The sequence below is a fragment of the Nothoprocta perdicaria genome, unplaced genomic scaffold, assembly GCF_003342845.1.
Source record: "Nothoprocta perdicaria isolate Ctin4 unplaced genomic scaffold, notPer1 scaffold_97, whole genome shotgun sequence".
NCBI lineage: Eukaryota > Metazoa > Chordata > Aves > Tinamiformes > Tinamidae > Nothoprocta > Nothoprocta perdicaria.
The window spans coordinates 2,479,213-2,506,644 of record NW_020456276.1 but is presented as its reverse complement, the minus strand read 5'-3'; the positions used below and the strand labels follow the sequence as shown (position 1 = coordinate 2,506,644).

General features: G+C 47.9%; 1 protein-coding gene across 1 annotated transcript; it reads left to right on the top strand.

The window, feature by feature from the left end:
• Window positions 1-8,185: 8,185 nt before the first annotated feature.
• On the top strand, window positions 8,186-26,452 carry CUNH6orf106 (chromosome unknown C6orf106 homolog). The gene is made up of 5 exons (XM_026053096.1): window positions 8,186-8,235; window positions 9,807-9,961; window positions 12,857-13,054; window positions 15,291-15,619; window positions 23,753-26,452. The coding sequence occupies exons 1-5, from the start codon at window positions 8,186-8,188 to the stop codon at window positions 23,786-23,788; spliced, it is 768 nt and encodes a 255-aa protein (XP_025908881.1). The 3' UTR covers window positions 23,789-26,452.
• The last annotated feature ends 980 nt before the right edge of the window (window positions 26,453-27,432 follow it).

Here is a 27,432-nt window from a genome sequence, read left to right as displayed (position 1 = left end):
GCTTAGCCGTCCCTCCGCTCCCTTCCCCCCTCCAGATGTTATGTAATGCAGGCGCGGCGGGCGCCGGGCGCCCGCGCATCCAGCACCCTGGGTGCAGGGGAGGGGGCTCCGGGGGCCCTGCAAGTGCTCTTAGTGGGAAAGGCAAGTGCCAGGTGGTGTGAGCAGCTCTGCAGGGCTGGCTGAGCGGGCCAAGAAGCGTGTCTGAACATGTCCGGAGCCGGCGATGCCTGGTTCGATCCGCCCAAGAAACTCTTCTTGAAAAGCCTTTGGGTCGAGGTCTGAAAATCTCAGAACGTTTCGGGCAGGCGGTTAATGGTGAATGAGCCGGTGCTGGAGGCCCCGCAAGGCAGCTCTGCAGCGCATTGGGATCTACGGGCAGAGGAGTCGGAACATTTCCAGCTTTGGGAAGGCAGCAGCACAACAGAAGTTCTTACATGAGTGCCTGGTCAGCAGCAGTGTGGAGCAGGGTAAGGATAAGAGCAGAGGAAACTTCATTCAGATTTTTTTTTTACATTTAGTTACAACCTGTGCTCTAAAACTGAGTTCTTATAAGTTGATATGGAAACTGAGCTGCAACAAGGAAGAGGAATTTTTTTTCTTAATTTGAGAGTATGTCAGCAGTGGTGAGGGTGAGAAGCTGCGGAAGAAGACTTGGAGCTGCTCTCATTGTAGGAAAAAGTGAATTAATTCAAGTTGAAGTAGCAAATAATGTTGGATTTGAAATTCAGATTTCAACACAGTTGGCTGTGAAGGTGTGCCTGACTTGGGAGACTTGCTTTAATGTATGTATAATTCAGAAATGAAAAAAGAACGTAAACAAACATATGTTAATTGCTGTTTAGAAAGCTTTTTTTTAGTAGGCATGAGATGTGTTTGAATTTTATCAAATAATAATTTTTATTGTGCATTTAAAAATATTATGGCAAATAAGTTTTATAGAAAATTAGACTAGAGAGCCCGTCTTGTAAGACAATCTTTTCATGAGACAGAAGAATGGTTCTGGAAGAACCATTGTTTTTACTTTAAAGAATTTGTAGCTGCAATGTGGTTTAACTAGTACTCAAAGGAGAAGGATGCATACAAATAGTTATGAATTACCTTTATATTTTATCTCTGAAAATACAGAAAACTGTTATAAAACCTCTTCCATTAGCAAATTGTGTAATGTATAGAGCATTTCTGGAGGTATGAGCGAGGGGAGCCAGTGGGAGGTAGGGATTAAGTATGGTAGGGCTGATTTTTACATCAGAAATCCGAAATTTCTCTCTTATTAATGGAAATTTATTTATTATTTGTTCATTTGTCTTATGAGTCTCGGAGAGAAGGTCCTGCCTTAAAAATACATTTTGATCTGTCTGTGTGCTGCTTAGATTGCCCTTAGTTCTTTATATCAGATGAACCCCCTATATCGCCTAGAAGCGGATGCACTTGATCAGGAGTCTGAAATGTGTTTTAGCTAATAACTTTTCTTTATTGCTTTTGCCAAATGCTTAATTTCTGGTTTTAGTACAGAAGACATGGTGATACTGTCAGTAATAGTCTGCTCTGAGGAGGAAGGAGACTTAATTTTGGGAGTTTGAAATGCTCTGTCTCAGAGCTCAAGTGTAAATAGGTGGACACGTGGTGTCTACAGGATACTACTACTCGTGCATAGGCAGTTCTGTCGTCTTCAGCATAATAAACTTTTTCTCTCAGCCTAAACTGCGTTTTACTGTAGTTAGAGTTAGCTGCTACTCAGACTAAATCATCATTCGGTAACTTTTTTTCTTTTTCCTCCAGCTAGCCATGTTCTGTTTCAATTGGTGGAATATAACATGTGCAGAAGGCAGACAGAAAGACGAGCACGGATTCTGCAACCATAAAGTTTTAGACCTTTCGTGTCAGGACACAAGTACTGAGGGGAAATGGGTCGTCTTAGCTGCATCTGCCCCAGCACCATCAAACATTTTATCGTGGGGTTTGATCAAAAGCCAGTTTTATTGATTACAACATACATAATAAATATAAAGCTTTTATGCCCGTGTAAGCATCGTTGGATTTGCTACAGAGATTTATGGCCTCGCAAGTAGGGAGTGGTGGTGTGCGCTGCAGCGCAGCGGAGCTCGGGGTTCCCTGCTGTCCGTGTTCTGTCTGCGCTTTGCCTTGGTCCATGGGACTCCTGTCACTTCCCTTTGGCTAATCCGTGTTCTGATTAATCTGAGGAAAACTTCCCCCATGCCCTGTATAAATCTCAGGCTTAATCTAGGACTGTTTTCCTTCGGAGAGGCTCGTGGAGGGGATCTCAAAACCTTTTGCCATGGAGGAGGCAGGAAATCTGAGGGGGAAAAAAAATGGGCCTTTAAGTAAATCCTTCTCCTCTTTTGAAAACTTTTTTGGGATTAATTAAGTGCTCATCCAGGCATCTAGGAAGGAAATGATAGTGGTGGGATGGCAGTCATATTATTTGTTTCTCTTCTTCCTATATTTAAAAGTCTCGTGCTGTTTATGCACCTCAATAGTAAATAGCAAGAGTTTTAAGTGACGTATCTCTTGATCTGCCCCAGTCAGATTAATATTTGGAGATGCTGTCCAGTTGAACACTGACTTTAAGAAAGCATTCAGGGTTTTGGAAAAGTTAAGCAGGCAGTAGGGAAGGAGGAAGGTGATTTAAATAACAAGATATTTTAACCTACTGGTGAGCTGCTGTAGTAAGGGGCAGAGAAGAGGAATGTCCCTACATGTAGACAGGCCTAGTGTCTCTTGAGGATGTCAAAATGTCAGGGGAGTGACAGTCTCTAGGAGTAGCTAGAGTTAGAGATAAAGAGGAGTAGCTGTTGAGCAAAGTGTAGATGGGGTCATTCATACCGTGTGTCTGGGGAGCAGAAAATAGCATTTTAAGCGTGTAACCCATTGTGGCTAACTTAAAGCGTAGAGGGTGTCTTTTTAGTACATGTTAACTATTATAAAATTGCATCTGAGGTGGCCACAAGTGTCCCTCAATGCTACTGAAATAATGAAACCATAGTATTGGTTAACCAATTGAAAGCTTTTTCTTGGACAGCTTTTATTTAGTGTATTTAAAAAAAAAAAAAAAAAAAAGTAAATCTCGTCTCCAGAATAAGCAATATGGTAAATATTTGACCTGCTTATTCCAAAGAAAAAATAGTTGCATTGATTGTATTTTTAACTACAATTTATCCTATGATTAAATTATGCTGTGTTCCCGAGTTGCAGAACTTCTCAAAGTTGGGGGCACCTGATATGGAAGCGCCGACAGACGACTGTAACGGGAGGAATTGGTACACTATAATTTTAGTCTGGTGGGACTGCCTCGCATGCCTGAGCTTGTTCTAGGACCGTTTCTGTGGCTTAAATCCCCCTCTAATGCTGGCAGTTACAGATTGGTGCTATAGTTTATGCTGAAGAAGTGGTAGTTACTCGAGTCTTTTGCAGGCCCGGGGCCTGGACAGCGCTTCGGTTGCACGAAACCCCTGCAAGGAGAGCGATGCTCTGTGGTGGCTGAGGGTGCAGTGCTACGAGAACAGTGCACCCTCTCCCTGCCTTGTCACTGCTCAGAGTATGATACTGCTTCTCATTGCTGCAGGGGTTTGTGTTTGTCCTGGAATATCCCCTTTGGATTTTGGACCTGGCTGTTTGCAACATGGCTGTCGAAATGTATTTTGTGGCTTAGTGTAAAGAGAATGTGTGGGCTTCAAATTAACCAGGTGTTTCCCTTTTCTCCTTCAGCTGTGTAATTTAGTTTACAGCTTCTGACTTCCCTCAGTGGCCTTTTGGTGAAGGCAGTTCCTGAAACTCATGATTTTATGTAAGAGAGGCCAAGAATGAAGATACCTGTTATATGACTTCGGCTTTCAGAAAGGGTATCTGTTGAAAGCTACTCGCTGATTAAAATTTCCAGTCCTTCAAAGCATCTTGAGACTTTCCATTTAATTGCCACTACTGAAAATGTTTGCATTAAAACTCCAGGTGAGCGAGCTTCCCTGTGGAGCAGTGAGTGCGTGTCCTACGTGTTCTTCCTTCCCGCCGTGCTCATCTTCAGCCTCCTCCAAGACAGAGGTGTCTCCTGCTTGAGAAGCAACGTGATACCTGTTGGAGATCTCCTGGCCAAACTCTGGTCATTCAAGGTCCCCAAGAGCTGAGGCAAATAAAATCCAAAGGTGATACTGGACATGGAACATGTTGGGGCAGAATAAAGAGTGTGCTGGGGGCTGACTCGTTTGGACGTGCCCCATATACAGTTTTAGCCGTTCCCACCTGTATCGTGTAGTGATGTTCCATTTTTTCGTTTCAGGAGTGAGAATTCATCCATCTGCTGCACTTTCTCCTCTTGCATCTTTTTCTCTGTTCTTAGCAGTAGCCGCTTTATGCAGTATTAAGGAGCCTGGTTACATCCTGGATTTGGAGAATGTAACAGGGGGCAAATGGTGGGGACTGAGGATTCAGTGACAGAAAATGCACAAGTTCTACATAACTTCTGTTCTTACATTCTATAGAAATAGAACGTTCTATGTAAAATATTCCTGAGATTTCGCTGTTCTCTGCTATTACTGCATGTTTTGTGCGTTGCATCCTGGCTGAAGGATATCACCTGAGTGGTGATTTGCCTTCAAATACTCTGCCATATGTGAGGACCCAGAACATACAGTACTCATTGCGCGTTGGACCCTTGCCTGTCTTCAAAGTGAGAGCAGTGCAAAGCCACGGGAGGAGAGAATGTAACCTGGCATTCGCTTTATTAATTTGTCAGTGTTTTCTACTTGACTTAGACATCCTCAGCTTACTGTGTGTGTACGGCTTAAAGGCTAAATCCCGTGTAAAATGTCCATGAGTTGCGTGTGGCCAAATGGAATTTCAGGGAAGAGCGGAGCCTGTTTTTTTTCCCTGGTAGGTCGGGAAGAGAAGATCAGTACCAACTCTCACCCACTTCAGCTAGCGGTGGGTGATAGTGGCTGTAGGAACAGGGAGGAGCTAATGAGACAAACAGCCCCTTCAGTTTGGATTTTTGGAGGGTTTTCATCGGAAATTAGCAAAGAATTTGTCAACAAATGAAAAATTACAAGCTTCCAGTAACATTTCTAATGAAACTTGTAATAATTGTTTTACACTGTGAATGTTATTTTTTTGAGAATTCTTACATCCTGCAAAAATGCACTTAGAGAACTGTCTTTGCAAGTTGGCCTTGACGTAGGGGATTTTTATTCCTCCTGTGGCTCAGATCTTGGGGCGGCTGGAGCGCAAACGAAACCCAAACAGGGCCCTGTGCGCGGCGGGTGCAAGAGGTGCCGTGGGGAGGCCGTGCCGCGGGGCAGCTCGCGATGCTCCCCATTAGCTTCTGTTTGGAGAGTACTTGTTTGACAAGAGCCCCCTATCTCGTGTGTGTTAAAAATGCCCATTGCTGCTGCTGTCCTTCCGAGGCGCCCGCGTCGCGTGGAGCAACGGTGGAGGTGTGGGAAGAGCCCTGTGTTTTACTGGCTCTGGAGGGATTAGGCACTGTGTGTGCGCCCTGCCTGCACTAAGCCTGAGCTGGGCCTTGGTTTCGTCACTCTCCTAACAAGGAATTGGATTCAGTTAATAGCAGAACTGTTTGTTTGCAGTCACTCCGAGCTTGCAGATCCCACGGGTCGGGTCCGGTGACTTTTCTCTTTTCTCGCACAAGTTTTCACAACTGTTAGATTGAAGTAAGTGGGTTCTAGATTGTGGCTAGATTTGGGAGTTTCTTTCACTTCTCGATATTGCATGGTGACCTACTTAATTGGGAGTAATTACCATCTATATATTAGTTTAATATAACAAAAGACTGTCTGGAAAATAAACTGGAAGGGAAAGAATGGCTCAAGATAAACCACCTCTTTGCAAACACTTAAGCGTTGTTAAGGGACATCTCCAGAGCTATTAGCAGAGAAGTTTAACTTCACTTTTGTAATTTAGCTCCTGGGGATTGGAACAGAGCAGCAGAGCAAAAGTATAGATTAAAAAAAAAAGCCCTGGTCTGTGAGTAGCATTTTGTTGGAGAAACACTTGGTAAGAAGCTGTGCAGCTCTTGGAAAGGATGATATGGCTATGGGTGGATAGGAGGGCTCCGGTCGATACTGCGGAGCCGCAGTGTTTATCTGCTATCTCCCCAGCCCCTTTCCTGAAACACGGCTCTTACGGCTGGGACTGAGTGTTGTTTTGGTAGAACCTGAATGTTGTTTTGGTTGAACCAGGCCTACATGGTCACAGTGGCAGTTCACATTGCCTGCCTTTCTGCAGCAGTGTGAGGGCAAAGCCTGTCAGACCTGCCCCGTGAGTCGCGTTGAGCCACAGAGCATCGCAGGCCGGCCCTGCTGTAAAAATGGAGAAAAGTTGCTTCGTTTGGGCAAGGTGAGCAGGGCCTGGCACCTGACGGGCTCTGCTGCGGCCGCGCTGTGGCCGTGCCTGTGATTAGGACGACTCAGGCACGCACGTTACCGCGCTCACCGCCCGCGTCCAAAGCCGCTCCGCGTGGAGCAGTAATTTACTGTATGCGGCAGAGAGCAGGCGAAGCCCCGAGAGCCGGCTGATCAGATCAGCAAGGCCCTAGGAGGGGTTTAACACTGCCTCGGCAGCCAACTGAAACGGCTCCGACGGGGCTGCCCTAATGTGGCGCGAGCCCTACCTGCAAGGCAGGCTCGGGGAAGCAGAAGCTTTTGCATGATAAGCCCTTCTTATCAGGTTCAGCTTCTCATACCTGTCCCCGAAGTACAGGCAGCTGGTGGGAGGCAATTGTAAGTGGGGCATGACAGTGAAGACCTTAAAATAAAAGCAAATTTCAGTGACTTGAGTGCTTTTGACCCTGAAAAGACCTGCTTTCTCACCAAGGCTTGCGTTTGGTTGTAAACTCCCGAACTAAGAAGTCTGTGGGTGCATTTTGTACCAGCTGCCACAAGCAGCTTCAGCTACTCGTGGTGCAGAACGCTTGCTTGTGCAACCCTCTGAAAATGCTGCTGGCTTTTCCAAAGTGGGGGCTGCCTTCAAACCGCTGCCCGGGCAGGTGGGACAGGGGCAGCGTGTCCCGGACGGGGGGCTCGGTGCCCGTGGGGCGAGCGGCTCCGCGGCGCCGTGGCGAGCGCAGGGCGCCGCTCCCGCCGCTATCTCTGCACCACCCGAACTTCGGATCTGCTTCGTCATCCTGACTCCGGCCCTGGCCGCTTTCAATTTCCCTTTAGCTTCTGGAAGCTTCCTCATCGATCGCTAGTGGGGAGGCCGGGATGGGCCCACACAAACAGCAGGGGCTCCCCCATGCTCCACCTGAACCTGCCGTTCCCCCCAAGGGTGCGAGCGGGAGGGTTTGGATCCCCAGAGGTGCAAACCTGCTTTGCAGCAGGGACTCTCCTGTAGTTAGTTCCTAGCTAAACGCTGCCGCGGCCTGGAGCTGTTTCCCCGTGACAAAGCAAGCCCTGAAATACGACACAGGGAGGGGAGGGCAGCTGGCAGCGGGCCTGTGAGCACAAATAGCCCACTCACTACCTTTGGAGGCATCTTCCCAGGCAAGCAAACAGGAAAGCACCGAGGCCGCCTTGCGAGGAGGCACTGTGCGAATCGTCCCCCTGCAATTTGATGTCTTCTTTTTCCATAGTATAAATAAAATATCATTACAGCCGATGCCGGCATCGTGGCACGCGGGACGACATGCGGATTTGCGTGGCGGAGCATGAGGAGAGCGCAGGGCTGCGGCTTTTGTTGCCTGATTGCCGCAATGGAGGCATGAAATTTTAGTGCAAACTTGACCTCCGGAGCGTAGGGTGACCGGTCGAGTGAACAGGAGCCTCCTGGCGCGGCCCCTGGGGGAGTTATGTAAATCTTGTGCCGGGTATAAGCAACAGGCGGCTGGTGACGTAAAACTGAGCATTTGTCTCTATTTATTGGCTAATGTGACACGCACCCTTCCTGTAGCGTTTGCCTGAGCTGGCTGTATTAAATATAGCCCTGACACTCCTCGAAAATGCCTAGAGGTGAATAACGTCTGCTCGGCTGCAGTTTATTGTTCTAAAGGTAAAAATCTCACGTGGTGGCTCTTGGCTTCGTCCCGGGCTCAAAGTCCGTTCCGTGATAACGGCAGAGGTCTCGTGTGAATCCGGCAGCGCTGGGTTCGGCGGCCGTGCGGGGCAGCACGTTCCTCCAGTGCCGTCTCGTGCTCGGGGTCTCCCTGGGGACACTCGGCGGGATGTTGGTGGCTCCCGTGGTCCCTGCAGCGCAGTCGTCTCCCGGCCATGGGTTAGGGGACCCGTCCTGCTGATTGGGGCTCTCCTGCCACCCTGGGTGCCTCTTGGCTCTGCCCCATGGTGCCGTCACCTGCTCCGACCCGATCACCTGTGTCCCTCCCTCCTCCTTGGGTCTCCAGTGTTTCCTATGAGGAGAAATCTGTGGTATTTCTCTGAGGCAGTTCTGATTTTATGCAGGATATGTCTGATTTTTTAATTCTCCCCTGAACACGGTAGGAATTGAGCAGGAGGCAGTTGGTTTGCTCAGTTCCAAGCCCCTTTCCAGCTGGCAAGCTATCCAAAAAGCCCTATGTTTGTTCTTTCTCAGGGTCACGCTGCAAATGTTTCTCTTGCTTCACCTTGGCGTTTTTGGCTGCAGTTTAGATACAGGACACTTCACCAAACAATAGCAACCCTCCATAAATCCTCTTACCCCTGTCGTGCCGCTTTTGCCTGGTCTTTTACGTGGCTTTCTTTCAGTCCTCTGGGTTTTCTTGATCTTTTCTTCTTCCCCATTTTGCTCAAAAGGGGAGCATAACTATTTGTGGTCAAGAATAAGACCCAGCAGTTCAACCTATTGCCTCTGGTGAGATTTTATTCACCTCTCTCCTCGCAGCACCTACTCACAACATGTAAATTTAGGACCACATCTCGCAGCCAGGCGTGAACAGAGGAACTGTAGGACTTGCCAAGTGCTTATATAATAATTTAATAGTATATTGTGGAAGAGCAGCTCAGGCTCAGGAACCTGCTGCCTGTTTGACTGCTCTTCTTTTCAAATTAATTCTCACGAGTTTCAGCTACCCCATCTCTCAGGAATCAATAGCACTTGGAGCTCCCTGAATAACTTAATATATCACAGGTTTCCACCATCATTTATCTTTATTCAATAAAAAATCTTGGCTGAGGTGATTTTAAGCTGTGATTTTTTTCCTGTTAGCTGCGCAGCCTCTTACAGGTTACTAAATAGTCCTAGAAAACCTGTAGCTCATACATGACCATATGGTTCCAAAGCAGCAGAGCCAGGGTTCTTATCCATAGCTCCTGATGCACCTTCGGCCTTGAGGGTTATCTTCAGTGTATTCTCTGTGTTGTGTTCAGCCTGTGCTCCTCGGACCTTTTGTGCCAAAATAAAACAAAAAGATCCAGTTTACATAAGTTATCTCTAGGAAACAAGGCCTGTCTAAAGAAACAGCCCTGTTGTTTACATGCTGCTGCGTGGCCGTTCCCTCCACGGCTCTTGAACTTCTTGGCAAACTTCAAAAAGTGGTATTAGAAGATTTTAAAAAACTGAATTAGAAGATTTTCAGTAAAAATAAGCTGAGTAGGAAAGTGATCCAAAATCCTGTCCCTGTGAAGTAAAAGACAGGGTTGAGCTCAATAATTCTGGGGGAGTCGCATGCAATAGAGACAAAGATTTCAGGAAGATGTGAGCAGCAGATCTAATAGAGTATGAATAACATTTTTGCTTACCTGTTTAGGGCAAAATACATAAAGTTGTGCTGGGGACCTTGACCCACCTGTCCTTAAGGTTGCATTATTTATTTATTTATTTATTTGTTTGTTTGTTTTTTTCTTAAATAGGAATCTACAAGCCGCCATTGGAGCCTACTATGATTTTGAGAGCCCAAATATCAATGTACCCTCCATGTCCTTTGTGGAAGATGTCACCATAGGAGAAGGAGAGTCCATCCCTCCCGACACCCAGTTTACAAAAACATGGAGGATACAAAACACAGGTAAGTCCTGCAGGCTGCAGCCAAGCCCGTGTCGGACACGTTCCAGGATAAGGGTGGCACATGCCGTAGAAGAGCTTTTATGGAGACTTCCATCTGAGAGCAGATTAAACTAGCCATGTTTCTAATCACTTGCCGCAAATGAGATAATGAAAGTCAGCGGGGAGATCTCTTAATCTCAATGTGTTTTAACTCATGAGCCGCTCTTAGTCATGCAGTTTTTGTGAATGTCCCCGTCATTTGGTAGTTGTGCTCTCTGTTGAACTGTGCTCTCAGGCAGAGGCAGTGGTGCAGTGATCTAGCAGAGAGAGGATGACTATGCAGGGTAATGTGACAGGTACCCCTTCTAATACACTTAAAACAGCATTGCTTGTTCATGTTTGGGGAGGATGCAAGGCTGGAGAGACCACATTCCAGTATGAGATAAGTCGAAACAGCGGCTGGAATCCAGGAAGTGAGACGAGGCTAAAGACAGTCTCAGTATTTAGTCTGTCGGGATGTACTTAGGGGGAAAAAAACACATCCATGGATGTAAAGGGAAATACCTTGTCCTCAAGTGTTGCAATGACAGGATGTAGCATGAATGTTTAACCCACGTGTCTGAATTTAATTGACCTGCTGGCACTTTTATAAAGAAGAATGATAGCCCAGCAAGGTCTAATATCATGAATCACCATGAGCAAACTGCAGGTGTGTTAATATTGTTGCTTGTAAATAACTGCGGTGCTTGAGTACTGTACAGATTTATGCTAAATATCGTAGTATAACAATGCTAAATTTCATAGTATAACAACACTAAAACCGTACTAAAAAGCTAAGGGTATTTCATGAGGACATCACAGGTGAGAAGAGATGACTTCCTCTTTCCTCCTTCTACCCACTATGAACCTTAATTTATAAAGACTGTTATAGAGAGAAGGCCTAATTTATAAAGACTCTATTCAAGAGAGAAGGCGTAAGTATTTCTTTTCACTTATTTGGTAGACTCGGTGAAATGCAATGCTGATAGGTATAGCTTTCTCAAGCTCACATCACGTACAAAATTGGCCAGCATATATTTTAGAATCGTGTCTCAAATGCAAGCCTTGCAAATGCAGCATATCTGACAGATGCTGTGTCCTCTTGTGTGTTTTTGTTCCTTTTTTTTTTTTTTTTTTGGCTGCATGCAAATCCAGCCTTAATTTAATATTCTAGTTTTAGGACTAGTTTAGGAAACAACGTTTCATTGTTCCTGGAACATTTGACCTCCTGCAAGCCATGGATCTTCTAAATTGAAGAAAAGGAGTTAATCTTGACTTAGAAAAGGACTTAATCTTGACTTTTCAGAAGTTCCTGGCAAGACCAGAATTTGTTTTGGTTTCAGTGTGAATTAAATCTAAACTTAAGAAGTACATATGTAGTCTAACATTGGGGCTGGAGGCCAAATCTTGTTAAAACTGTGCTGTTGAGGCTTGTTTTAGTTAAATCCAAGCTGATGTATGGTGTTATGACTTTGCAGTTCAGGTAGGACCATACTATTTTAGAACGATTTTAAGATTTAATTGAGATATAATATCAAAGGACTACAGTGTTCCCAGATAACATCTGCTTGTTAGGTAGATAACTGAAGTAAAGCCAAAGTTTTTAACAGCTCGGCAGACGCTCTTGATGAAATGACTTCAGTTCCACAACGTGCGATATCTGAGGCTTGTGTCACCAGAGCGTGGAGTGGCTGGCGAGTGTGGCAAGCAGAGCTTTGGAGAGGTTGTCACTTAGAAGCACGCAAGCAATAAGCTAGTTTCAGGCAGTTGCTGTATGTGTTATTAAAAACTAATGTCCTGCTTTAATACCTTCCAGGACTCTGCTTGGTTTGTCTGCCAAAAGACCAGTTTGTACAGTAGAGCCATTGCTGAAAGAACAGCAGGATTTAACAGACTTATTTCCTCTTCCCTCTCTCCTCCCAGCTGCTGCTGGCTTTGCAGAACAGTTACTCCAATTTGCCATCTCCTGAGAGATGCATGTACTGAAATAGAATGACATAATCATCATTTCATTTTATGGGGCTTATCAGTTGCAGCACTCTAGGCACCTTGCAAGCCTAAAGCCATTAAAACTGATAAAAATCACATAAATAATTTAAACTGAACCGTGTTGCTGGGCTGCCAACCCTTTCAGATGAGACTTCACACTCAACTCCCACACGCTACAGTGTGAGGTCAGTTAATCACTCGGCTCCCCTTTCAGAGACCTCCCTATCTCAGCACTGCTTCCAACTGTAGCAGCATCCCCCGTGCCAAATATCCCGTGTTGTTTATTCGTATCACGCTCTCGCTGCTGGACTGTGAATTTCACACATCAGGACTCGACAAGAAAGCCAACTCCTGCCATGTCTTCCCTGAACTATCTGCTGGGATTAAATGAGCAAGGAAGCTTTTGCATAGGCTACCCTTTGAGGCCGTCTTAGGTAACGATCAGCATCCACTGTCCTTGCCTCAGAAGAGACTTAGAGTTGTTCCAAGCTTCCTGTGGGTCAGGCCTTCCTTAACTGTTTCCACTAACCTTAAGCAAGCAGCAGTATTCCCAAGTTAATGTCAGTATCGGTTACACTGATTTATTTATTTATTTTTGCAGTTGCTACACGGAGTAACTGCTGGGCCTTTGAGGTTTTCCCTGTGCAAAGAAGAGCTAGAAGTTCTTTAAAGAGGAAAAGGGAATTCTCGTGCTGGTTGCACAGTGGACCAGTCTTGTTGAACAATGCACTCTTCCATATATCCCTTGCAGGTTGCGTGCATCTTGCTGGCCCTCCGAGTGTTCAGCAGTTGCACAGCTGCTCTAATAAGGACGTTTTATCCCTTTCCATACAGCCTGAAAGCTGCTCCTAGTGCGCCGTCATTAATCCTTCCTTCTGCTTACCCCTAGGGACGGAGGCCTGGCCCCCAGGGGTTTGCCTGAAGTATGTTGGGGGAGACCAGTTTGGCCACGTCAACATGGTGATGGTCAGGTCCCTGGAGCCCCAGGAGATGGCGGATGTCAGCGTGCAGATGTGCAGCCCCAGCACGGCAGGGATGTATCAGGGACAGTGGCGCATGTGCACGGCCACCGGACTCTATTATGGAGGTGAGTGCTTCCCCTTTGGAATGCGCCCGTTCCAGGCAACAGAGATGCTCCTGCTGGCTCCTTGCAGGCGCTCTCCTGATACCCAAATGGTATTTCAGCCATACTCTTTCCTTGTGTGACTTGCTGCAATGGCTCTTGGCTCATTGCTGCCGTCTGGGAAGATGCAGCTCGCTGGGAAGGTCCTTGGTTTCCAGTCTGGAAGTGCTCTAGAAATCCAGTGGCTGATACTGCTTTGAACCCTGAAGGACACGAGATGTGTGTTCTGTAACCTCCGACCACACACAGAAGGCAGAAGCCTGCCAGCTCGGAGATTAAGTATAGCAAATAGAGCAAACACCTTAGTGTTTGCTAAATGAGCTCCATTTTCTTGGTCGGCCCAGGTTTGTTCTAAAACTCTGCAGATTTTAGAACCTGCAGAACCTGCAGTTTGTCCCTGTTTCTGCAGGGACAAACTGCAGGTTACACAGAGTGCTAGAGAAGGAAGGGACATGGATGGGTCTCCTTGAGACCATTACCCCTGCGGACTCTTTCTGAGCTACACAGTGCTGAACATGGTGAACTAAATACAGATGTAAGAGCTTTTTGAGTGATGAAACCCCTGTCTAAGAAGTTTGGTTAAGAAGTGGCCCAGATTCTAAAGTTTAACCTGCTGCATTCACTGTAGAAAGGTTATTTTTATATAGAACATTTTAAAGAAAATCAGTGTATGATATTTTGTGTAGTTCCTCAGCCTGAAATCTTTCTCCATTCGGAGTTTTGCAGGCGTTTTTAGGCAGGTTCAGTGTCTAGCAGGAGACTTTGTGCCTGTTCTGGCAGCTGGGAGATGGGCTTGAGCGGGAAGCAGGAACGCTCCGAGTCAGAACCAGCGCTTTGCTTGGAGGAACGGGTTTCCTTGGCAGAACAGGGAGAAACCATTTGAAATCAGTGACTTCTATTACATATTTTGAGGGCAAACGAATGCGAATCTGCCCGTTCAACAGCAGCTTTCGCCGCCCGCCGGGTTGGGGCTCTGTTTTTGGGGGGTTTGCGGGTTTTCCACGAGCCGCGGGCGGCGGCGCCGCGCGTGGGCGGCAGGGGGCGCCGCAGCGCTGCGGGTGGCGCCTCCCCCCCCCCCCCCCCCCCGGCCTGCTCCCTCCCGCAGGATTTGGGAGCCTTGCGCTTTTCCCTAGGGATTCCCACCCTTGCCGGCATTTGGGGGGAGTCCTCAAACATTGCTGGGTTTTGCAAGGCTGTAGCCTCTCTTTAATTGCCTTGTGAGGAGCAAATTAACGAGGGCAGCGTTATTAGCCCCGTGAGCGGAGGGAAGGGTCTTTGGGAATTCGAGCTGCTCCCCCGGCGATGAGGGTGAAAGCAGCGGGCAAAGACCCGGCCGGCGCCTCGGCCCGGGCCGGCAGCACCGAGCAGCCCCGTGCGGACCAGCGTTACCTGCGGAAAAGCTGGGAGCTCCATTCTGTGCGACGCAGGGTGCCCTTGTCAGATCTGCCGAGGTGAGGAAAGGCACCGCTGGTTTGGATTCTTCCTCTCCACGCAGCGACACAAAACCTGGGCACGTTTAATGGAGGGGGGAAAAAGGCAGTAACGCTGAATTTGGATACAAGTCAAGCAATTTATGTAAATAAGCCACACTTTTTGCATGTGGTGTGAATGAAATGGTGACTAGAATAATTGTATTTATGTACAGGGCACAGATAAGCATAGGTAAGAGCGTAAATATTTTCTTTGTTCATATAGCTGTTATTCTATCCAGTAGGTTGAAAGTTGGTATAGTAATATCCCGCAGATAGTTAGTCCACATAATGTATTTTTGATGGAACTAGAATCAAAATATTATTTCAGATTGAATTGTCATAGACTAACTACATTTTAAGTGACTTTTTGCAAGGTTTGGCTATTGAAGAAAACAAAACCGAACCAAAAACATTGGTTTGTACCCCCAGAGCAGAAGTTTGAGAGTGGTATTCCTTGTGCTCTCAGTTTTATAGTGCACCCTTGGATAAAATTGCTTTGAGGTTTCTTTTGCAGTGCCTCCCATTGGCAATCTGAAGTACAGTTGCATGTGATCCTGGTAGTTTTTTGGGGTTTTTTATATTTTTAATTAAATTTTCTAAACGTTTTTCTCCTTATTTTTTTTTTCCTGCAATTGTAAAGGATGGAATCCCTCTTCTGTTTTCCCCTTCTCTCCCTTTCTCCATAAGCTCTATTCTGCGATGACCTGAATGTCCTTCCCTTTCCCTAGATGTCATCTGGGTGATCCTCAGCGTGGAGGTTGGAGGACTTCTAGGAGTAACACAGCAGCTCTCATCCTTTGAGACAGAGTTCAACACACAACCGCACCGCAAGGTAGAAGGAAACTTTAACCCATTCGCCTCTCCACAGAAGAACAGGCAACCAGATGAAAACAACCTAAAAGACCCTGGGGGTTCCGAGCTAGGCACAATCAGCAAAAACACGTGGGGGCCAGCTCCAGACCAAATTGAACAAGATCAGAATGGACTGTCACAAAACTCTGTAAATCTCTCCCCCAGCAGTCACTCGAACAACTTGTCGGTAGTGACGTACAGTAAGGTAGGTGCCCTGGGAGAACAGGAGAATGGGTAGGTGATGAGACTGTGCTCTGTGTGTCATAGGTCTTCATTACAAACTGCAAAGCCCTTCCCTTCTGCTTCTGCCAGACCTGCTAAGGAAGGTTTCAAATTTGACTCTCTGACTCTGCCAACTCCTCATGTTACATTAAAATACCTTTGCCTCTGATAGACTCTACCAGATTCACCTTTTTTGTTTTTGCTTCAAATCCTTAAAGTTTATATAATCTTGTCTGGGTGCTGTAACTATTAGTGGCTGGAACCGACTCCGGTTACATGTGCAAATAAGTCAAAATATCTCTCTAGCTGTGCTCCAAATTTTGCATTAAAAAGGCTTTTAAAAAAAAAAGACCACCCTTCCCAAAACCGAAGATGAATGAGACAACTTCATTTTAAGTGGTCTGGGGAGACTACAGAGCTCACCATTTTGCTCCCAGAATCTATCTGTCAGGAATAATCAATCAAAGGATTGTTCCTGTCTGTGTCCTTGTCTTGTTTATATCTGTAGGTGGCTTTTAAATTATCCTTACTTTAAATCTCTCTCAAAAAGCTTGCTTGATGGATGCTATATGAGTCTGAGTGATATTTTGACTGTTTTTATTTGCTTGTGTGTGAAAATTGAATTGCAGGATTATTTACAATTCAGAATCCACCTGTTAATGCAACCGGTATGTGTAGGTGTGTACTGTCATATGTCAAAATAGTTTGATTTTAAAATCCTTTAAAAACGCTTTACTGTACTTTAAGCAGGCTGTGTAGGACAATAACACTTGGTTGCTGAATGACTTAATAAAGCCCTAATATTAGTTCACCTACAGCACTATAGTTCCTAACTGGATAACCTGCCTGTCCTGTATCAGTGGATCATGTTCTAGTGTCCTACTTTGCAGCAGGGCTGTGCGTTTTTAGGTTTTCACTGATGGCATGCGTGGGAGTGACTGTTTGGCAGGCTCCCAATCACCCCGTCGATGTTTTGCACCTCAGACATCGACTTCTGTAAGGCTCCCACTTCGAGGTTCTCACTTAGTGAAGATGAGATGAACGGCTTAGGAAACTGGTAGAAATAAAGCCCTTCTCCTGTCCTGTCTAAATCAGCAGAGCCTGGAAGTTCAGCAATCCCTTGTGGGGAGCAGTGCACATTTTCACAGCAGTGACTTCTCAAAAGGCCCTGGCTGAGGCCACGTATATTGATGCAGCTTCTCTCTGTGAAAAAATGATCTCCCTCAGGTGCTTCTTGTGGGGAAGGCTGCTGTGCTCCTGTCTGCCGGGCGCACCCCAGCAAGGGCTGGTAACAGCCCTCGTGGCGCAGCGGTCGCGGAGAGAAGCTGAAGGATAAAAACGGGATGGTTTTCGTGACCTAGTGGACTCCCTAACCTTTCATTGCTCAAATACAGCCCTTCATAGCTAAAGTGCTAGGTTTGATGTAGGTAGGAGTATTAAGTCCCAGCTTGGCTGTTAAGCTTTAAGCTGAATTTGCCTTTTTTTCCCTACTCGCTTGTTTACCATGGGTGCCGCTCTTGGCAGTTGCTCCATAGCTGATTTGCACTTGCAGGGGGATGGATGCAGAGCTGCTATTGCCCTTCCACAGGGTTGTGCAGAAGTGCTGGGTGCAGGTTTGGGCAGTAACGTGGCCTTCAGTTTTCACTAGGTCTCTTTCCTTGCAGTTGGTTTCTGTGCCCTTCCTAGTGAAGTGAGGGCAGCATGTGCCAAAAGGGCAGGCGCGTGGACACAGCTGCCGAGGACGAGTGTTTTCAAGGAGCATGGGTGTAAGCAGCCTGTACCTGCTGGAGGCGCACAGGGCATAGCAAATATCAGCTGTGCCAGAGAGGAGAAAAGCCACAAGGAGAGTGAAGCACTGAGATGATGATTTCACTACGTTTATGCAGGCTGTAATAACTCGGAGTTCTCACTCCGTACTGTTATGCTATGAGTCACTGTAATCTAGCCTGGGGTGTAGGGTAGGTGACCTCCTTTCTCTTGCTCCTTGTTCCTTTTTGTGTTCACTAAGTGTTTTGGGATGGTTTTGGATAGAATTTCTGAGACAAAAGCAGAGATTTTGTTCCTCTCTTTCTTCAGGAGAGGTAATTCAGTCCTCTTTGGAGAGGAGGTGGAGTTGGTTAAAGGCTGGTCCATTTATTGAGGCTTCTGTCTCCACTGCAGGGTTCCTGTTGGTGACAAAATAAGAATAGTTCTTTTCGGTAGGGGACATGACTAAGGCAGTTCTGAAGATCAAGGTGCTTTGCGCAGCAAATCTGCCCTGCCCAGTCCATCCAGGCCAGGACGAATCTGGCCACACAGCTGGTCCTCACATTGAGATTTGTGGCTGGTCTCTTTGGAGTGAAAGGCTCAGGTCAGCTGGATCTCTAAACACTTGATCTCCTTCAGAATTGCCAGGTGAGCATGGCTTAGATGCAGCCCTGTTGCATGCCTTCTTCCTGCAAGCTGCAAGCCTTTCCGCAAAAGAAGTTATTTTTTTCCCTGCTCCAAGGGGAAAATGTGTAACCAATATCCCCAGCTGAATCTCCCAGCTTAACCAGAGAAGGGGTGTCTGTAGAAGCCCTAACCCACCTGAGCAGCAGATGGTTTGGGGTACCCGTTGGCAGAGGCTGCATCCCACCATCTGCTTAGGCTGTTCCGTTCCACCTCGTGCCCAGGGGCTGGATGCCACCCGGCTGCTTGGGCGTGCAAGGAGGCTGCTGCGTTCGAACCGCTGCCTCCTCAGCGAGCGGGGACGTGGAAGACGTTACCTGCAGGCTCGGGGGGCTGCTGACGTCGTGGCACGCTGGTGTGCCCTCGTTTGCACTGCCTGTGGGCAGAACCCGTAGGACTCGTGTCTGGTTTCATGGGCCTGGTGAATGGAGCGAATACCCAGTTGTGTTTAACAGCAAAGCAGTGAGGTTGAGTTAGGATGTTCAGAAGAGGCAACGTGCCAGAGTTAGGAGTAAAATGAGCCGTTAAGTGTTCCTCAAATCATTGCTGGGGTTTCCCTTCTGCCGAGAGATCTTGGGGAAGCCAAACTATGCAGTTGCACGAGACTGTAACATTTTTGAGACAAAACTAGTAGCTTCTGGCACCATAGGAGCCGGTGGTAAATTGCAGCTGTAAAAGAGGCCAGAAGCTGCCAAACGGGGGTGAGTTCCCCCTCCAGAAGAGCTGAGCGGGTGTGACTTGTCCTCCAAAATTCCCCTGTGCAAGCAGGATTTCTGACACTGCCGGGCCATCTGCTGCCGAGTTAGACAAGGGTATGAACGTCTCGCAGGGGAAACACTCGGGATGCTGTTCTACAGAACTAGGGAGAACGTGACGTGGGTGCTGTGCCCGGTGGAATAGACGTCCTTAAAAAGAAGAATGAGAAAACAACGTTGAATTCCCTAGGAAGAGATAAGATTAAACCTGTGACCTAGTCAAAACAAGTTGAAAGTGGCCTTTATTCCTGCTCCGACGTGTGGCTCCCCGGTCCACCCTGCTTACCTTATCAATAATGTTCTGGAGAACTGTGGGTCAGGGTCTGTGTTCAAGGCATCATTTTAAGCATGTTTTCTATCCATTCCCAATATAGTTTTTGCTTGTTCTTAGAATCAAATGCACTCTTAAGTACAGTATCGTGCTTATCTCAGGATAGGGACGTGCTGTATTGGAGCGCAGACCTGCCCACGCCTGGGTATTTTATTCTCCTGTTTGGCAGTCGCTTTCTCTCCGTACTCTCCAGAGACATGTGGCTAATGGAGCTTCCTTCTGTTTACTTGCTCCTGTCTCATAGCAACATTGCCGAGGTCCCTGCTGCTCTCTTGTGACTGTCTCCTACATTAAAAGCACAAGTTGTAGTCGTCTGATGCCTGCGCAGTTACATTTCTTAACTAAGAAAAGAAATCTGCAGGTTTTGGTGCCTCTAAGAAGAGCTGAAGCAGATTGCTGTGCATGGACATGCTGTGTGTGCTTGTCACTTGCATTAAGAGAAACTATTTAAATCTGTAGAGGAATTTAGTTGCCCGCCCATCTGCTTTGAGGAAATGCTGTTTTCTGGGGAATATAAAGCTGTACATAGAAGGTCTGATTCTGCAAGGATTTACCTGGACAAAATAAATAGTTGCTACCATAAAGAACATGCTACTATGTGGAGGATATTAACTTATTAATATTCATTGCTTATAATACTCTTAAAAGCCCCTTGAAATATAAACCTACATGGAGTTCCCAAAGGTCAGTTCCTAGCGTTCTTGCTTGCTGCATTTACGCTCCCCATGTTACTTACTTCTGTGTGCGGCTGAATTCTGATCCCTACCACTTGACAGTTTTCTTTTAAGTGAAAACCAAAAATCCTCTGTCTTTTAAGCCTTTAACTGGCCCCACAGCTGATTTTCAAAGCTCCTGCTGCTCTGAGATGCTTCTTCCAAGTGGGGGCCCTCGATTTACGTATTTTTGGAGCACCTCTGCGAAGATGAGACGGGTTTTTTTTCCACCAGTAACTGTTTGAGTACCAAAACACCTTTGGGTAAGGATGATGCCTCAGAAATATGTTTTTAATCATTTTTTTTTCTTTTCCCTTATCTTCTCTGTAGAAGAAGCTTTCCTTTCTCGGTATCTGGGCTTTAAGCTGAGCTAGTTACCACAGGGCTCAACTCATGGTGAGCAAAGTTGAAGAAAGTCAGGACTCGAAGCTCCCACTGCTGCTCTTGGCCAGCCGCACTGCCGCATGGTGTCTGCAGGCCAAACTGATGCTGCATGAGCTGATTTGCTTTTTTGGTAAAACACTGGTGTGCTTGGATGCTGCATGTTAGCCCATCCATGAAAACCAGCAGCCCACGTGCTCTTGGACTGTGGGAAATGGGCGATAATGTGACTTTTAGCTTAACTTTGCCCCAGTGTAGAGTGGCAGTTTCCCTCCTCTTCAATCTCCATGGACTAAAAGCCTGCGGTTGCTTAAGTTACAGCAGCTGAGTTGTTGCATGGGGACTTAACCGTGTACCTAAACCCTCGTGTCCCTGATCGGTTCCTGCATCTAAACCGTAAGAGCAGCCGCTCGTGGAGACGCTGCCTCGTGTTCAGGTGGCCTTCACTGGCACCCCGTGTTCGCCCAGCATGCGTGCAATTAAATAAACGACGGCGACGGAGCCAGCGGCGTTTTGTGCCCGTGTTCAGTGGGCACAGGCGTTAGCCCCGCATCCTGTATCGCTTTGCAGCGGCCTCCTGCCTCCGAGTTGTACCTCGGCCACGAAGGTGAAATAAAGAGAGCTCTTGGAAAGCCTGTGGTGTCATGGTTTCTGCAAGGTTCACTTCATCGTGGTTGTATTTCCATGTCAGCTAAAAAGGGTCTTTAATAGCCACTCCGCTGGGAAAGCAGCTGGGGCTCTTGTTGTTGGGGAGGTCCTCACCAGGCGGTGCCCTGAGAGCCCCGGCTGTTTTTGATGGGCGGGTTGCGCCTTCCTTCCCACACCGGTGCCTGCTTGAAGGTGTGGGAAGAGCCCGGCCTTTGCAAAGGCCTTGGGCTTCCAAAAGCTCAATTTCCTTTTGAACACTGCAGTCGAATGGTGATTTATAGCAATAATTTTCACATTGAGTCTTCTCTTGAAAAACATGATCCTCTCTCCTCATGCATTTATCTCTCTGAATATCCAGTGTGTTTCCAGTAGCATCTTAGCAATTACTGCTGTGGAAGATGATGGAAGAACTAAAAGAAAATTGGCAAAGCTGCAGTTGAGCTTCTGTTAAAAAGAGGGATTTTGCTTTGAGAGTAGAAGGGAATTGCCAAAAATAGTGTGATTCTCAGCTGAAATAATTCAGGAAAACTGCAGTTGTGTGTAGGTTTTCTCACGTTTATGGCGTAAAGACCTGCGTGCTGGGATGATGATTCTTGGCGATGCCTCATGGTGGAGATTTACTGCAGCAATAGCAGTAAATAGCCAAAGTTGTCAGGTATCACGACACTGTTACAGGTTGAAAACCTATCGGAAATGATTCCCGCTGCCAGAGCTTGCAGTCCCAGCTGGATCAGGTGAATAAGAGCAAGAAAAAGTGTTCTCAATTTACAGAGGTGATTAAGGGTTTCTTGCTCAGGGATGTTGCAGATAGGACAGGTCACTGCAAGCATCTGCAATGGAATGTTAATATAAACATTTTTTGCCCCAGTGCAGGAGATTTGTACCTTTTTAGGCAGGTGGAATATTATGTAAAACCAAATCTGCTCCTGATCTTAAAGAAAGGAAGTGAATTTCTAAAAAAATCCTAATTTCTTATGCACAGTAGTAAATCTCCTGGGTAAATGAGGTGCAGAGCAGAGTTCCTTTGTGTTGCATGTGATGATCCCCAGGAGCAAAGACCCAGGGCTGCTTTTTTGGGGGAATTCACGTGCTAAAAGAAGCTCCCTTGAGCCACGTGCCCAGGCTGCTCTTGGGGCTGATGTGGTGGCCGCAGCTCCCCTGGAGATGCCACCCTGCTTGGTGCCACGTGGTTCCAAACTGCCTGCCTAGGAAGATGGCACAGAAGGGGAGCTAAATCCAGCTTTTAACTAACATAGTGTTGGCAGAGCTGGGAAGCTTTGAATTAGATATGTCGGAAAATGATATTGGAAGACCCAGAGGAAGTTGGTTTTTTTCACTGAAAATGAGGTTAAGAGGCGCTCTGGGGGGTTCTCGGTGTGACAAGGAGGGTGAGGAGCTCGTGTCTGCCTTGCTTGGCTGACCGGCCCGGCATCCCGTCCCCAAACACTTCAGTGCCGTGTGGCAGGGCTGCGAGGAAGCTGATGGTCTGCGAAGAGCGGCGCCTGGGGTCACATGCATCTCTGTAGGTGATGGGCAACAAATGCTGTTTTTCCCGTGCGGAGCGGGCAGCTGCAATAGCTCCAGCCCTGGGGGAGGAGGCCGCTTCGGATCTTGTTCCTGACGTTGTTTTCGGACGCCGTTTTCCTGCTGTGTCCCGCGGCTGCTGCTGTTGATGTCGCTTGCCTGTTATTTAAGTGCACTGTCTCCTCTGCTCTTCCCATTCCAGGGACTTGCTCAGAAATGTTCCCCCTTTCAATGGGAACTGCTGCTTTCGGAGCCCAACTCTCCTTCTGCGATCTGCTTCCTGAAGCAGAAACATCAGTTTGCAGGTGTCCTGCTTAATAATCTGTGAATCCTTGCCCCGTGCTGCATTTTGAGTGACTCTGGGGGTGCTCAATTTTGCTACTGCCCTGTACTGCTGTACAGTAAATCCTAAGGGGTGAAGCCTTTTCTCACTAGCTGCAGCAAAACCGTAGGCTCCTCTAGCACTTACCAAGTTTACAACTTGGGTAAAATAGAGCTGCTGAACCTGGGGCTTTGCACTAAAGCAGCGCAATTGCGGGCTTTCTGCAGGGAGTCGTGGTACAGCCTCGTCGCCGTGCGGCTCACGCAGCACGGCTGCACTTTGCAGCAAAACGGGAACGCCGTTGAGAAGCGGTTACTGGGATTTCTTGCAGTTTTGCTCGGGAAAATCTAATGAGAAATCTAAGGAGCTCTTCCCTGCTTCTGACCCGGGCGCACAGATGGATCTAACGGTCCTTTGGGTGGTGTCTTCATCTGTTCCATCCAGCTTTGTGTCTCTGTGACTTGGATCTCTCGCCTTCCTTTCGCTCTTTCTTTTGCTCCCTGATGAAATACTCAATAGGTCGTTTGAACATTAGGATTTACAGAAAAGAGGGCTTGTTGATTTGGGCCTCTTGATTTGGGACCTGTTACTAGATCTGGCATTTAGGTCCTTCGCCTGACAACGTAAAGGAAACGGATTGCATAGTAAGTTTGTTGATTGGACGTGGTTGGGTTTCGTTAGAAGAAAACGCATAGCCTTGCCTTGCCAGAGCAGCAAGTGGGGGGCCAGTACCCTGGGGCCAGTAACAGCTGAAAAACAGTTTTTCTGGCTGTTGTCTGACCTAAATAACAGCTGGAAGAGGTAAGTGGTTCTCTAAGGAGACCAAGCACAAGCTCTGACCCTGATGCCTAAAGAGTTTCCTAGAGGTGACTCCCGTGGTGGGGAGAGGGTTTCATTGGGAGCACTGGGATGGGATGGTCAGGATCTGGGGGCATACACTAATTGGGGACGTACACTAATTAGATTTATTTCTTGCGTATTGAAATTGATTATGTCTCCAACTTTCTTTCAGGGTTTCCACGGTCCTTATCCCTTCGGACAGTCTTAAAACACACACAAAAAAACGGGTATCGGCAAGAGGAGAATTTAACAAGGAACTGACTAATGGGGAAGGGAGGGGGATTCACGTGCAAACAGACACAACGTGGAGCCCCCTTCTCTGCCTCCGTGTCCTGCGTAAAGAAGAAAACAAAAAACCCAATAACTTAAGACTAGCTGTTTCCAGAGGAAAATGCAAAATCTGAGTATGCATGTGTGAATGCTGAGTTTCAGGAGTGTTGTTTAATGCTATGAGAAAGAAAAATATACCAACACCTTTTTTTTTTTTTTTAGAAGTCATTCTCACATAATTAGGTAGCTTAAAGTTTTAAAAATTAAAATGAAAAAGCCATCTTTGAGAAAAAAAAAATATTTTGCTTACAGAGCGGTTGTAGTTTGAGCAAATGTTTAATTTTTGTTTGTTTCCTGTTCGTATTTTTTTAATAAGGGACAGCGTGCATTTTTATGGAACTGTCATGTTTTGCTTGCTGCCGAATGGGAGTTTAGCCTCTTCTGGGGTTTGTGCAGTGACTTTTGTTGGACGTTTTTAATGAGTGGGTCTTCGCCCAGCTCCTCGTTTTAATGGCACCTGCTGGTTTTAGTTACGACTTTGTCATCTTCTGTTAACTCTTCTGTTGTTTTTTCCTTTTGGTTTGGGTGTTGCTGGTGATTGTCCTGCTTGTCACTGGAAACGGTGCTGAAACAAGGTCTCGGTGTCACAGGTAGAGAACTCTGGGCCTGGCTTAAGGTTACATGGGGAGCTCATTTCTCTTCCCGTGTACGTGAAGTACTCGTAAATAGGCACCCGTGTTAACAAGAAAGATTTATTAAAGTTCCCGAGCTGTCCTATGTGGTTAGCATTTTAAAATACCTTTTTTGTTAACCCTGTACAGTAGCTGTGCCTGGAACAACCAAGCAAGCGTGTCAGTCTCGTGCCAAGAGGAAACTCTCTGCGGGCGTAATTCACTCGACAGTAGTTGCAAAGCTTCACCTGAGTCCTGTCCCTTTAGTTTCGAATCTTCCGCCCCTGTCTCTCTTGCACGGAATAAGTTTCAATTCCTTTCTCCCGTGCTAAAGTATTAGCGTAGCGAGCGGAGGCTGATTCATTGCGGTTTTGAATGTAGAGCAAGCGCTAGCATCATCGGCTGCATTCTGCATCGCCTTGTGTTCATTTGCCTTGATCTTCAGCGCGTCGCTCTTGTGAGGCTCCCCCCGTGCGCGTGGGCTCCGCGGGGCCGCTTCGCTGCCCCGCTCCTCCTGCAGCAAGGTGAGGGGCCCGGGCCCCCCCGCATACTTGAACAAGGCCGGAGCAGCCGTCTGCCAAAGATAAAGTCGTATGCAAAGCCCCCCGGAGCCACCACCTTTCAGACCTTTCCAGCACGGTCTCCTTCCCAGGAGCAGCGCCTGCTTGCGTGGCTTTGGGCTGGTTACTCCTCATGGATTGTTTTTTCTTGGATGGTTTTGAAGAGGGAATTCATTTGTGGCTCAGCTGCTGAGGACTCTTATCTTCTTAGTGCACACGGAGGGATCTTTTAAGAGGCCAGATCCGTTATATCTAGCAGAGGGAGAAGCTGGACCTTGGGGAAAACGCTAAGATGCTGCAGCTGCAGGCAGGGTAACTCCTTGCTCTTAATTCCATGGAAAAAGCTGATAGATCCTGTTTGTATTTCAGAGGTTTGGTTGCTGAAGGGCACCGTGTTATCTGAAGTCTCCCTTCAGGTTTTTTTGCAGGGGGAAGCAGGTTGAATGTAAGAAGTTATCTCCAGGAAAGAAATTTGGCCTGCTCAGCACCCGTGGCTTGGCAGGCCTGGCACTTTGCTGGAGCTGGTGCAGATGCAGAGCGAACTGCTCTGAAATGCAAACGTGGAAGGTGGAGCTGCACGTGCTAGTGCAGCTGCGGTGCTTGGTTCTTGTCCTGCAAAGGTCTTTTTGTCCCAGAAAAGCGGTCTCCTCTCAGTAGCTGTATCCAGGGAATGGTTTGCATCATCATAGTCTAGCACGGGCAAGTGGATTCCTTCTGTGCTCCCTCCGTGAGCAGCAGGCTGCAGTGAGTAGCTCTGAAGGCAGGAAAACCCCGCCTGGAGCGCTGCCGCTTCCCTGCCGGAGGCGCTCGCTGCGCTGGAGTCTGGTGTTTGTCCACACAACAAGGGGATTCCTCATCTTTGTCAGCTCCTTTCGGCAGCCAGGAAGGAGAGAAAGTGGGAAGAGAAAGCCTGGGGCGCACATCGCTGGTGCAGCAGCCCTGGCATCGCATCAGCAGAGCGATCGCAGACCCTCGGGCACCTCCGTTGCAGCTTCCTTCTGCTCCCAGCCCGCGTGCTGCTCCCTGGGGAACGGCTGCGCCTGGTTCCTGCGCTCCCGCTCCAGCTGCGCCTGGTTCCCGTGCTCCTGCCTGGCGGGCCGGCTCTCCTGCAAGGTCTGAAGTGGCTCCCGAGCGTCCGCAGCCCGTGATGTCCTCGTGACGAGCGTCGCTCACGCCAAGGGGTGAAGGCCGGCGGGGCGCCTGCAGTCTCGTGCTGCTCACATTGTGTTCCCTGTGTCCGCACGTGGCCCGTGAGGTTGAGGCTCTGGGTTGTAAGTCCTGCTGTGAGGCTGAGAGAAGATTTAAATGGGCGGCTGCCCTCCCTCTCTGGGTTTTTCCTCTGGTCAGAGCTGTTTCACAGAGGCCAAAGGTGGTTTTGTCTGCTCGTGGTGCAGCTGGCCCCAAACTGTCAGGTTTCCAACTTTGCAGAAGGGGCCGCGGAGCTGCGCTCAGAAGCGCTCTTTGCAGGTGCCTTCAGGGCACTGGCTGCATGGGCTGATCTGGGTCCGACGCCTTCAGACCCGTGGAGTCCAGCGTTGGGTACGTGAAGGTGACCTGGTTCTACAAGGTGCTGAACGCCAATTTTTTGGCGAGCACGGGCTTCTGTTGCATGGAACAGCTCGGGTAACTCAACTGAGCACATGGAACTCTTAGGCCTGTTAGAGGAAGTAACTGGTTCGGGACTGGAGAAGCAGCGGCAGAGGAAACTTGTGCCCTGAGCTCAAGAAGGGGGAGAGAAAGCAGGACCTTCCACTTGCCGTGGTCTCCAGAGCAGACCCTCGTGTGAAGCAGGAGCCGTTTGGGATGTGGAGCCTCGTGGCCAAGCAGCCCCTGGTACCTGGCCCCCCGTCTGAGCCGCAGTGTGCCCAGGACGAGCCAGCCGGAGGAGGGAGCCCTGGCTCGGGGCAGTCGGATGCCGCCCCGCGGGTGTCCGCACGGTGGGACACACGGCGGCGCAGGCTTCGGGAACACGCGCTGTCCCGCGCCCGCCGCCCCTGCGTCCTCCCGGTCCTGTTTGCCCGTGTGTGAGTGAGTGGGTGGTTGTGCGGCCCGTCCCTGCTCGCGGCGCCAGCGCACGTGCAGAGCAGGGCGCTCTGTTGTCCGGTCGGGAGAAGTCCTGTGATGGCACATCGGGAGGAAACATAAAAAGGAAGCTTTTTCCTTAATGTATAAATGAATATTTGTATGATTAAATTAACACAGAAAAAAATGTTCTGTAGCTGTTGAGAGTTTTATTGAAGCACCAAAATGTCCCAACCCTCTGATCTCGTAGCTAGACGTACCCTTTCCGTTCACGTTTCTGAGGTGTTTGCAGATGTGAAGACACCTCTCCGGGCCATGCAGTCCTGCCT